Below are 12979 nucleotides of genomic sequence, written 5' to 3'. Positions count from 1 at the left end.
CTCTCTTTCGCTTGGCAAAAAGGCCACACTTAAATACTTGGCGTTCGCCAGACAAACTTTGCATAAAAACCTTCACGCTTATAATTCTGGCCGGAAGTAGAAAATAAGAAGTGATAGTAAAGATTTAAAATAAAATAAACATTAGTAAAACTTAAGATCCTTACAAACTTTTAGCTAGCACCATTCCTTTTTTTAACAGCTATCAGAATAAATGTGGGAATCACCCCTAAAATTACCCAGTGAATCGAGAATGTACTATTTATGCAAACACACACATATATATATCATTTTTTAAATCTTTTAGGCAGTAAAGTTTACCTTCTTTTGGACAAATGCACTCAACTGACTTTGAAGAGTTCTATCAGGTTCATAAACTAATGGCGTCAGTCCAGAATTTTCAGCTAACTGCTTACAAAACACAATTAAGAGGTCACAGATAATGATAAAAGCTGCTTCTTCCAGTGTATCAGTTGGATGGTTTAGCAAATCTCTCATCGTATCCACAAAATCTTTGAGTCGGTTCCGAAGACTTGCGACGGCAACGGGTAGTGGACTAGTATCATCCAGCATGGCAAGATCCCACATGATACCCATGGAACAGCAAGACATAGCATATTTGACAACTTCTTCAGGTAGCCCTTTGTCTTGTACAGCTCCTTTGACCCAAAAATCGTAAATGCTATCCCATATACTCCATGGGCCTAAATTATGACAACTATAAAATATTGAAACTTTCTTCATTGCAGAAGTTACAATATATATCTCATCTTCATCAACTTCTTCTCCAGCCTGCATGTAATCACTTGATGCTTGCTTGTATTTATGTACTAAGGAATCTACCAAAGTTCCTCTAGCTACAGCACATCTAAAAATAAAAAAGTATATGAAAATAAATTGTAAAGAAAGGAAAAAAAAAAAGCAAAACAAGTTTACTGGTTGTTTCATAAAAGCTTCGATAATTTTCCTTTACAGTGCAATTTCTTTGATGTTCTGAATTTTAGATTATTTTAAGAATGTTATTTATTTTTTTGGTACTTCCTTGTTAAAGAGTCACCTTGGTCAGTTGCCAAAATTGGAATGTTAATCATCAGATCCATGCAACATACTTAAGTTTCAGACTGTTTTGTTTACAAAGTTGTCCATGTGATAACATAGATCCAATATTTTTATTCCTTTAAAACATTTGTCACTCTTAATTTATACTCAATTGAAAAAAAAAAAAAAAAATAACATTTTTGGTCAATATGTAGAAAATGCAATATAGTTACTTTTCTGCCTCTCCAAAACTTTAGAAACTTTCTGCTTTCCTTCAATGGGAAAAAAAGCAATACTGCTTACTCTATCATATTCTCTGCCATTTTTAACACTTTAAAATTTTAAAATTGCTCATTCTGCCATATTCTTTGCCCTCCCTCTCTAAAATGTTAATCATATTTACCTTACCGTCAACTGAAAAAGAAGCAGTATTTTTTGGGTCCCTTCAAGTATAAGGTATTTCTCCCTTCTTCTTGGCATGCCTTCATGGTGTGGTGGTCTGCACACTGGGCGTGTATTCCAGAGGTCCGCAGTTCGATTCCTGGCGAAGGCGGTTGCTCATTTTTCAAGTCTCTAGTTTTCAAAAAATATGTCTCTACATTGACGCCCGAATTAAAAATGGTTGTGGATGATGCTTCTCCTCACCCAGGATTTGGTGATTGGGTCTCCTAAAAACCCCAGCTGCCCTTTAAAAGGGTGGATTATATAAGGTATTTTTCCCGCCTTCTACCTTATATATACATGGTCTGCACTTTCATGCCTTCGTGGTGTGGTGGTCTGCACGCTGGGTGCGTATTCCAGAGGTCGTCGGTTTGATTCCCGGTTGAAGGTGGTTGCTCATTTTTCACCTCTCTTGCTTCGAAAAAATACGTAATGTCCCCAGACAAGATCACAGAATTTTGTATACAAAGCAAAAATAGCCACCAGTTTATTAGGAAGTAAAGTATTTTGAGATGCAAGTGAAAAACTGACGGGAGAAAACGTCTTTGTGCTTGTAATTTGTTTCACAGTTCCAGAATACTTTTTCTTATGGATTTGTACTTCATACACCATATTAGCCCAAATATAAGCTGCAGATTTCATCCAAATTACTACCATGCAAAATAAGGATACAGCTTATATTTGTAACCTTATAAAAATGATTACATTTCATCATACCCTATGTAGTTAAAAATGTACCAATTTCTCATTTTGAAATAATGACAATGCAACAATACCATATTAAAAACTGGCCACATGGTTAAGATAAAGTATTTGTAATATTATCCAATAATAGGATTGTTGAAAGTTAACAGAAAGCTACCAGAGAACAGCACAAAATTGTAACTTGTAATTTTCAATAAAGATTTTGTATTCTGTATGCCCTGCATTTATAATATAATAAAACACTAGTACATATCTATCTACTAGTAATGATATTTCATTGAATCTACTGGTAAATGATTACTGCTATTTTCTTCTCGAATTATATTTGGGAATCAACTTTTCTCTTTTTCTGCTTCTTCAAATTTTACGGTGCTACTTAATATTCAGGTCAATGCAATAATTTGGGGTCGAAGAATTAACTTCCATCAGATAGTATAATACAGAGTTATATATAGGTGAAAATTAGAAAGTATCAACACCTGATTTTAAAATGCAGCAGTTGCGAATCATTGCCTCGACAAAAATTAATGTTATTTTCCCCTGTACAGTGTGGTTTTTCATTTTCTGAAGGTTGCCATACTGTTTTATTTATTTATTTTTTTTTTTTTCTTCCAGCAAATTAATTTTAAATGTACCACATTTTGCCAAACTGCTTGCAGTAGCCACTTTAAACGTTTGACTACTACATGGTGCAAAAGTGCTGCGTTCATTTGTCTCGAAAACCGCGACGCAGAGCAAAAAGTACTGCGAGTTTCAATGTGTCTTTGTTGCTTTATAATACGAAAAGAATTATTAAAATTGATTTATATTTGTCTAAATGACAGTGTTTTATTTGACAACATCAAGTCAAAATATGTCCCGCAGTTTTTGTGCGTTCTTGCAAGAATTGCTTAGCAATCAAACGGTTAACAAGGAAGTACCATCTATTTTTCACATTTTCCACCATTAATTGAAGAAGTCCATGAGATAGGATCTCATAAGTAAGGTTTGTTACAGTTTTTTTTTTATTTATTTAAATTAACCAGTTATTTATAATTTCAGCCTTTGCTATAACTTCTGCTTTCCATTTCCTCACCAGAATGTAAAGGAGTTAGATAATATTTAAACCGATATTTTTGGAGTTTAAGACAGTGTGTCTCTGGCCTGCCAGCTCTCATAAGTTGTAATTATTCAGCATTGCATTATTGTTGCTGACACTTGAATTTGAATGCTGGTAGAGTTACTGAGCCAGCTTAGACTACTATATTTAAATTGTGTAGTCTTTGGCTACTATTCTACATTTTAACTTGGATTTAACTATTCTGTTTAGTTACATAAAGACTACCTGTGGTTGATATGTTCTAAATTCTGTTTAAATGAAAAGGTTTATTCCCAGACTCTGTAGTTACTTTCAGATATAGCGATAATTCACTTCATTGCTGCTAGGGGTTTGGGGATTAATTAACTTTTAACAGATCAAGGAAAACCTCATAATAGCATTATATATAATATAAAAGGTACTTACATACTAATGGAACAACCTTAGTAGAAGTCGTCAAATTTTCAGAATGTGCAAAACTGTGGCAACCATGACAATCTTTCAGCCAACCAATCCTGTTATTTTCGTACGCATTCTTTTTTGTTGTATTCCAAATTCCAATGGTTTGTATCAACAAATCGTGATATTTTTTGTCTTAGTTTTAAAATGTGAGCTTGTGAAATTTGTCAGCAATGGAAGAAGCTTCAGTTAAATTTTTGCTGAACAGAATTTTGCTGAACATTTTCTTAAGGGAACAACAAGCAAATGTGTTTCCTACACAGCCACTGTTGCCGAGGTTTACATGAAGCCAAGTCTCTGTAATTCTCTGATCTTTTTCAAGGGAAAACAGATCTCCTGCATACTTCAGGTGAAGAATAGCACAAAAGATTACAGAAAAATTTGATGATGAAAATGTTTATTTTTTTAAGGTATCATGTAATCTTTATTTAATAATTAAAATTTGTATTTTAAATTGCTAAAGTACATTTTCTTTTCATATATGTTGATAATGTTCACTGAGTATAAATATTTATAGTTTGGGAATCTTTCAAAAAAAAAAAAAAAAAAAAAAAAAAAAAAAAAAAAAAAAACTTCTACCTTTTCATCTGTAAAAATCACCAAATGACACCAAGGTGGTTGCATTAATATGTAAGTACCAGATAAACTAAATGGAGGATACTACAGAAACAAGAATTTCTATGCAAGCTTTTAATAAAACATTATGTTAATATGCAATAAAACTGTTGTTATAAATATAAAATATATTTATGATTGCAATTATAATACAGGAGATATGGAACTGCTTGAATTTAGGTTTCATGTCTGAAAAAATATGTCTGATCTAAGGATGGAACATAATCTTCATCTGAGTTTTATTTATTTAATGATAATTTAAAGTGGAAAAGTGTATTTACTAATATTTTATGTGCAGGCAAGTGACGGAAATTTTTATTTTCTGGTTAAAATTAAAGACAAAGTTTTGATAAGTCTGCGAATTTTACATTTTGCATTTGTACCAAGTTAATGTTTTACCTCAGCAACAAAACTGTATAATATATCTCTATTTTTAAAGGAGATTAAGCTATTAAGCAATGTTTATTGTATTTTTCTTGAATCATTTTTATCTTCATACCTGACTCAGTTTATATAATACCTAAGACATTCATTATTCACTTTGTTACAGCTGATTTATGTGAAAAATGCTTATATAAAAAAGCTCACATAATAAGTTAAGGTTACTGGAAAATTACTTATTAAACTAATTAAATGTAAGGCTTCAAATTACAATTATATAAAAGCACAGTTATTTTACTTTTACTCATTATTATGAAAGTATTTCTGGTTGTTTCGACATTATTTGCATAATATAGTATGATGCTCTTTCATTTTTTTTTACTTCCTCATATGAAGTAAAAGAAGTATTGCAATCGTGCAAATCGTGCAATCGTGATATTTCAATGGAAATATTCATTTTTGAGCATTTTCAAAACCATTTGTATGACTGTTTTTTTTGGGGGGGGAACGTATGAACAGAATAAAGGATTCCCCCCCCTAAACGGATTATAAAATGGAATCAAAAGGAATTTTTTGTTATGTTTGTACATATATATGTATATTGGCCTACTTTTAACATATAGTTATGCACCTCCCTTTTTTACTGTGATTAGCAGTAACAAGCATATATATACTCACCCTCTTACCCAGCTTAAAAGTCCTTACTCCGCCTTTATTTCCTCTCATTGGCCACAATGAGAGGAAATAAAGGCGGAGTAAGGCGGAGTACTTCCAATAGCAGAAGTGTTTTAAATGATGAAAATATTCATGCTTTGGCAAGATCAAATTTAAAACAAAATTAATTTTCAACAAATAGCAAAACCTAACTTTTAATGCAGATTCTCAGTTCCTTTACTTATTGGATAGTTTTATGCATATTATGAAAAAAAAAAATTAAATATAAGAAGTTTGACTCCCATATGACAAAAACTAACTAGGATATTTAATTTTAATATTTGAAACTTTTTGTCATTTTCAAATTGCCTCGAGGAATCGGTAACTTAAGTTAGAATAATTCAGAGAAATAAATTTAAATGAAATTCAAAATAATTCAAGGAATTTTAATGAGGTACAACACAAAATGTATATAATTTAATAGGCTACGTAAGGAAGTTATGCGACTTCACTGGCTATACAAGGAAGTCACACTGGATTTTTTAAAATTAAATTTCAATTTTACTTCTCATTTCAATACACTAAATGTATTCATGAAATTTTCCCCGAAGTGCTAAATAAGTATGCATTGATAACTAATTCCTATAACAAAGCACACAGACAGCTGAAATGCCAACATCATGCATTCTCACACTTTTCCAAAAACTTATGCACATTTTGAAATAAAGCAAATTAAAGTGAGATACACAGTCAGAAGTCTTTAATCCGGATGTCCAAAATCCGAAATGATCTATAATCCGGATCTCAAAGCTACAAACTTTCTGCATGCGTGTTTAATGTATAACGGATGGTATAAGCTAAGCTAAAATTATCTAATTATCTATTTCAGTTAATGTTGCAGATTGTGTTGTTCCTTAATCTTCTAATTGGATCCGGCTTATTATTTTTTGCAGACTGTCAGAGCAATTTGATAAAAGTAAGCTTGAATTTTCGATTATGTCAAAAAGAATTTCCGATTCTGGAGCTGCCAAAGAATCTACAAAGCGAAAGCCTGTTTTGATGTCCATCAAACAAAAAGTGGAATCGCTGCAAAAAATGGATAAAGGCATATCCTTTGCTTCTCTAACCATTCCGAAATCTGTTTATCAATATCACACTGCTCTGCGGGGGGGGGGGGGGATGTCGTGGCGTGCAATGTACTGGAAGGTGATCTGTCAGCCTTATCTTCAGGGCAGATATTTTTATTTTATTCCACTTATAATTCCTTACTAAATGTAGTATTTCATCTCGATGTACTCCGTCTTTGATATGATTTAAATCAAATTCCTCATCATTATAAATATCATGAATACACATCGAATAGTTTTCTGGCTGCAATTTTCTAATTTCGACTATGCGTAATGTATGCTTTATGCATGCGCGCGTTGAAAGAAATGTTTAATAAAGTAAACAAATAAATATTAAGCTTTTTTTTGTAAATTTTGATACCCTTTAGATCATAATTGTTCTTTATTTCATAAATTACGGTCTCATATTTTTAATTTTATAATTTCTGCATGTCATCTTACCAGATTTAAACTGATGATCTATAATCCAGAAAAATCAATAATCCGGAATCGCCAAAGTCCCGACGAGTCCGGATTAACGACTTTTGACTGTATGTGGGTTTTTAGCTATGTATGCTTTTATTATATGGATATTTCTGGCTTAGATATTTCACGACTGAAGGGTTTCATCTGCAGGCTTAAAGCTCTTTTTCTGTGTGCACAATTGGTTAGTCTATATTTTAGGATGACCCTTGGATTATCACCAAGTTACTGTTTCATTTATTGCCAAACTGTTGTTTCATTTATGGTAACCTGAGTAGATGAATGTTATGGAAACCCTATTATATCACGTGATTGCTTTGAACTTGACTGATGGGGAAAATATTTGTAATGGCTTATTTCTGCATTGGATGTCAGTTAGAAAGTATATTGCGTATTTTGTGCCAAAATTGTAAAATGGCTGCCGATGGTAAACTGAGTATTTGGTGGTATAGAACAAAAGAGTGGAAGTTTTTTTTTGGGGGGGGGGAGTAATTGAGGACTGAAGAAAAGAAACTTAGTTGAATGTAATTTAAAGTAATATTTTATCTGGAACAACGATCATATTTAACTGCTGAAAGCTGTCTGATTGTCTTTTTGATAATGGCTTTGTTCACTTTGTAAATCATGCAGGGACATTTAAGGATCCAGAAACTGGAGCTCATATTAACACTATCAAAGGTATGTAGAGTGTAATAAAAGGGATTTTCAGAAGAAATGCCTACAGTCTGGCACTTTTTTACTCTTTATTTTTGTGGATTTATCTGGCAATGGCTGTACGCATATTCTAGTTCAGATTTTAGAAAGTTTTCAAATACTGTTAAAGAATTTTATGTGCCACAGACTGAAGACACAGACATTTCTTAATAAGGTAAGTCGATATTTCCTTTTTGTAGTGCGAATAATAGATAACATGTATTTACTTTTTTGTTATTTCATCATTTGATTTAAAATGCACTTTATTGAGATTATATATTTTTTTGTTTGGCTCTAGTGTAGAACTGGTTGCCCTTTGATTAGCGACATATTTTGGTGATGATTAACTTTATTTTAACCTCATATAATGTTATTTTTCTGATTTTTTTAAGTGAAAAATAGATTGATGTATACATGGACAAAGTAAAGACAGTGTGCAATGCCGAGTTTGCGCAATTCTCTGATGATTTTTTTTAAGTGAAAATAGATTTGTCTAAGAAAATGTTGTGTCTAGCGGTGTGGGTTCAGTGAAGTGCATGATGCAACCAAAACAGACTCGTTCACGGCACAAACATTTATTTCTAACTAACTCATAAGACAGCAGCGAAGCGCTATTTACGCAGCAACATTACATTCTACTCTACTCTCGCTCACAGAGCTTCTCGGGTATAAGAGTACTGATACTCTCGAAATCAGATGCTACATCCCTCCCCACTTATTTAGAGATTTAATCTCTGAGGAGCTTTGCGGATGTGCGAAGATCGTCTAAGTCCTGGCTGAGGTTGCTGCAACTCTTTATCAGGATCCACTGGAATGACTGGCTCAGTTTTCCTTGGAACTGACGATGTTTCAAGTCCGGCTGAAGTTTGCACAACTTCACTTCTTTGTTCGATGTCCTTGTCTGGGGCCTGTGGCTTCATGTTGCCATCTGAAGTAGCAGCCATACGAGGTTCATAGATTATCGGTGCAGACGGAACCTCGCTCCCTACCAATCTGATCTGATCGACGTGCCGGTGCAGTAAAGTTCCTTGAACATCAATGGTATAATGGAGTGCTCCATCCTTATTTGTCACTCTGCCAATTTTCCATCGGGAATTTGCCGATCTAAATCCCGAATGGCAACATTTTCTCCAATCTCAAAATTTCTGTCTTTGAAATCATAAGTATTCCTTCGGATGCGTTTTTCCACTCTTCGTTTAAGATTTGGAACAACTAAATCAATTCGAGTTCTAATTTCTCTTTTTAAGAATAACATTGCTGGACTTAACAAGGTTGTCATGTTTGGTGCCTTTCTATAATTCATGAGGAATATGGCAAGATTTTGCTTAATATTTCCCGGATAACCTTGCATTGCACGTAATGCTTGTTTAACGGTGTAAACGTACCGCTCTGCTTGCCTGTTACTTGCTGGTTTAAATGGAGCATACGTTTTGTGTTTAATTCCATTATTCCTTATAAAAGTTTCAAATTCCCCCAATGTGAACTGAGGACCATTGTCACTCACTACTACTAAAGGCAGTCCGTATCTTGCAAAACAGTCTCTCAAACATTCAATTGTCTGAAAGGAATTTGCTGATTTTAAGATATACACTTCTAGCCATTTAGAATGTACGTCAATGATAATCAAGAACATTCGTTCAAAAATAGGTCCTGCAAAATCTACGTGAATGCGTTCCCAAGGTGCACTTGGATATTCCCAGTGATGGACCCTTGCTCTTACTTGACACAGTTCCTAGAAACTTCTTCAATATCATGATCAATTCCCTTCCAAAAGACGTAGGATCTGGCGATTGCCTTCATTTTAACGATTCCTAAATGTCCTTGGTGTAACTCTTCGAGAATTTTAACTTGGAGTTTTTTTGGAACAACTACCCTCTGACCACTCATTATACAGTCATCTTGTAAGGTGTGCTCGGCTTCCCTACCTTCCAAACTTTCTCCAGATTTTAATTTCATATAAAGATTATTTAATTCTTCATCAGCTCGCATTTCCCGAGCTCTTTCCCTAGCTGTTACCGGAAGAGTTTCAATTTGGAAAAGTGGAAATATTTCAACATCATCCTTAAGGCTTTAAATCTTCGGACTTAAGAAGCAGGCGCGACAGGCAGTCAGCATTACCGTGTTCCTTGGTATTTCGATACACAATATCAAACTGATATGCTTGCAATATCAGTGCATAATGTAAGAGTCGGGTGGCTGTGAGGATAGGAAGTCCTCTTTTCGATTTGAAAATAGCCACTAAGGGTTTATGATCTGTCACCAGAGAAAAGCGTCTCCCCTTTAGATATAGATAAAAATTTTTGACAGCCCAAACAATTGACAGTGCTTCTTTATCGATTTGGGCGTATTTCTGCTCTGTGTTAGTCAGTGTCCTCGATGCAAATCCTATACGCCTTTATGTTCCATCAGACAAAACATGCGAGAGCACTGCCCCAAGACCTACCGGAGGTGCATCAGTAGCTAGCATTAACGGTAATGTGGGATCGTAATGCATTAAATGCAATTATGAACAAATTTCCTTTTTTATTTTTTTAAAAGCGATTTGGCAGCTTTTTGACCAACTCCATTTAACATCTTTTTTTGTTAAATTATTTAAGGGATGTGCAAAAGTTGCCAAATTAGGGCAAAATTTGGCATAAAAATTCACTAATCCCAAAAAGCTTTTGATGTCTTAGGGGCATTAGCAATTGCCGAAATCTTTTCATCCGTTTTATGCAATCCATCGGCATCAATTTTATGCCCTAAAAATTTAATCTCATTTTGAAAAAATTTACTTTTAGTTAAGTTTAATTTTAGGCCGTGCTCCTTGCATTTTTTGAAAAATATTTCCAATGCTTTTAAATGAGACTTATCATCCGGTCCTGTCACTCGAGCATCATCCATAAAAATTTTAATTCTTTCGATCCCCTGAAATAATCCCTCAACATAGCGCTGCCAAATAGCTGGGGCAACATTTAATCCATACATTAAGCGTTTACAAATATACAACCCCTTATGCGAGTTTATTGTTAATAACCGTTAGCTCTCCAGATGCACCTTCATTTGTACATAAGCATGACTGAAATCAAGTTTTGAAAAATTTTTACCTCCATTAAGGCATGAAAATATTTCTTCGAGTTTTGGTAATGGATGATGAGGCACTCCAAATTAGGATTTAGAGTCACAGAACAATCAGCACAAAGCTTAATGGAACCATCAGATTTAACAATTGGTACAACTGGTGTTGCCCATTCTGAAGTCTCAACCCTCTCAATGATACCTTCTTTCTCAAGCCAATCAATTTCTGATCCAACTCTATTTTTTAAGGCGAAAGGTACTGGTCGTGACCTACAAAATATTGGTTGAGTATTAGGTTTCAAATTTAGTTTTACTTTGTGATTGTTAATTTCACCTAATTTACCATCAAAAATTTCCTTATACTCCTCAAGCAATTTTTTTAAATTCAATTCACTAGAAGTTTTCAATGTTTTGATGGCATTCCAATCGAGATTGATTTTATACAGCCATTCTCGGCCGAAGATTGTGTCCAAATTTTCCTTCACAATGTATAAATTTAAAACTAATTTTTGACCTTGGTATTCAACTTTAACAAGAACATATCCTAAAGGTACCACCTTATCACCCTGTAAGTTTTAAAAACTAAATTTGTAGGCTAAATATTTTTATTGGAAATTTTTCTAAATTTATTTATAGACATTACCGAAACTGTTCCCCCAGTATCAAGTTCCATGCTAATTGGTTTGTTTTCAATTTTAACTTGAACCATTATTGGCGGTCTTTTCGGCTCTTCCTCTCTGAACATGTGTGTTCTGGAGCTAAATCCATAGATGGGGACCTCATTTTTCGAATCATAATCATTATTTGCCTCAACTTTCTTTGTTTAACCTGTCGGTTTTTCCTAGACAAATAACACGCCTTTTCGATATGTCCAATTTTTTTACAAAAGCGGCATTCACTTGTTGCAAATCTACAGTTGTTTTTATTGTGATTTGCTCCTAAGCAACGCGAACAAGTTTCATTTTTACCTTTATTATTCTTAGCAACAAAGTTTTGTTTCCGCAGTTTGGACTCATTTTTCTTGGTTTTAAGTACCTTCAGTTCTACGGAATTTCCTATAATCTCATTTGCACCCTTAACTGTCTTTTCCATCGCCAAGGCTATCTTTAATGTTTTCTCTAAATCGATATCATCTTCCTGAAATAATCGATCTAAGATATTATGATCTCGTAGACTGCTAACGAAAACATCCCTTAACATGGTATTTAGCATATCCTATTTATATTCACAAGGAATTACTAACGAGCGTAATTCAGTGACATAACTATAAATTGATTCCCCCTCATGCTGTTTTCTATTAATAAACATGTGCCGACTAGGTATTATTAAAGCTTTAGGATTTAAATGATCCTTAAGAACCTTTTTCAGTTCGGTAAAATTTTTATCTGAAGGATTATCCGGAGAGAGCAAATTTTTGAACAAATTATACAATTTCGCATTCAAGCTTGAGATCAGAACTTTCCTACGTTTTGCCTCTGGAACATTTTGAATGTCCAAAAAAGCCTCAAATTGTTCTATGAACGAATCAAAATTTTTCTACCGTTTCATGGAACTTATCAAAAGAAACAGAAATTTTGTCTTGTTTATGTTCCGATTTCTCTTGCAATGCGACCATTAAAGCTTCATTCTGCTTTATCAATTCTTCAATTAACTTCTCCATCCTTTCAAAATAAAAATCAAATACCTTTCCTACCTTTTGCAGTTTTCGGCGAATTCCCTAAACCCAAGTTTCGGTTTTGCTACTACTTTACGCATGTAACCGAGTGCGCCGAGTCGGGAACGATTTTCTTCTCACACAGCCTCATCGCCAACTGTTGTGTCTGACGGTGTGGGTTCAGTGAAGTGCATAACGCAACCAAAACAGACTCATTCATGGCACAAACATTTATTTCTAACTAACTCATAAGATAGCAGCGATGCGCTATTTACGCAGTAACATTACATTGTACTCTACTCACGCTCACAGAGGTTCTCGGGTATAAGAGTACTGATACTCTCAAAATCAGATGCTACAGATGTGTACATGGACAACAAGTTTGAGCAATTCTTTGACTTGCTATTTTGGTTTTGTACAGTGGCCATCTTGAAATTGTGTATTGCTGGCGCTGATCTTAGCATCGAAAAAGAATTGGCAGAAAACCAAGGGGCGCACAATTGTAAACTTTCGTGAAAGTGAAGAATCGCCCACTGCTTGGCGCGTTTTTAAGAATTGCACATATGCGGTATCCATGTACACGTCGACTAACTTTTACTTAAAAAAACATCCCAGAAT

The 12979-nt window shown here is 34.1% G+C and overlaps 1 protein-coding gene across 1 annotated transcript in view; it reads right to left on the bottom strand.

The window, feature by feature from the left end:
• The window catches only part of SA1 (stromal antigen), a 45575-nt gene that overhangs the window by 25685 nt on the left and 6911 nt on the right, over positions 1-12979 (bottom strand). Inside the window, exon 2 of the mRNA XM_035369591.2 lies at positions 319-865. Within this exon, the coding sequence (XP_035225482.1) occupies positions 319-865 (547 nt within the window). The remainder of the gene's footprint in view (positions 1-318; positions 866-12979) is intronic.

The sequence above is a fragment of the Stegodyphus dumicola genome, chromosome 1 (genome assembly GCF_044657685.1).
Source record: "Stegodyphus dumicola isolate Sdum_Otavi_A_Nest chromosome 1, ASM4465768v1".
Lineage (NCBI taxonomy): Eukaryota > Metazoa > Arthropoda > Arachnida > Araneae > Eresidae > Stegodyphus > Stegodyphus dumicola.
Note: the sequence above shows the minus strand (reverse complement) of the source record. Positions and strands in the feature narration are given on the sequence as shown.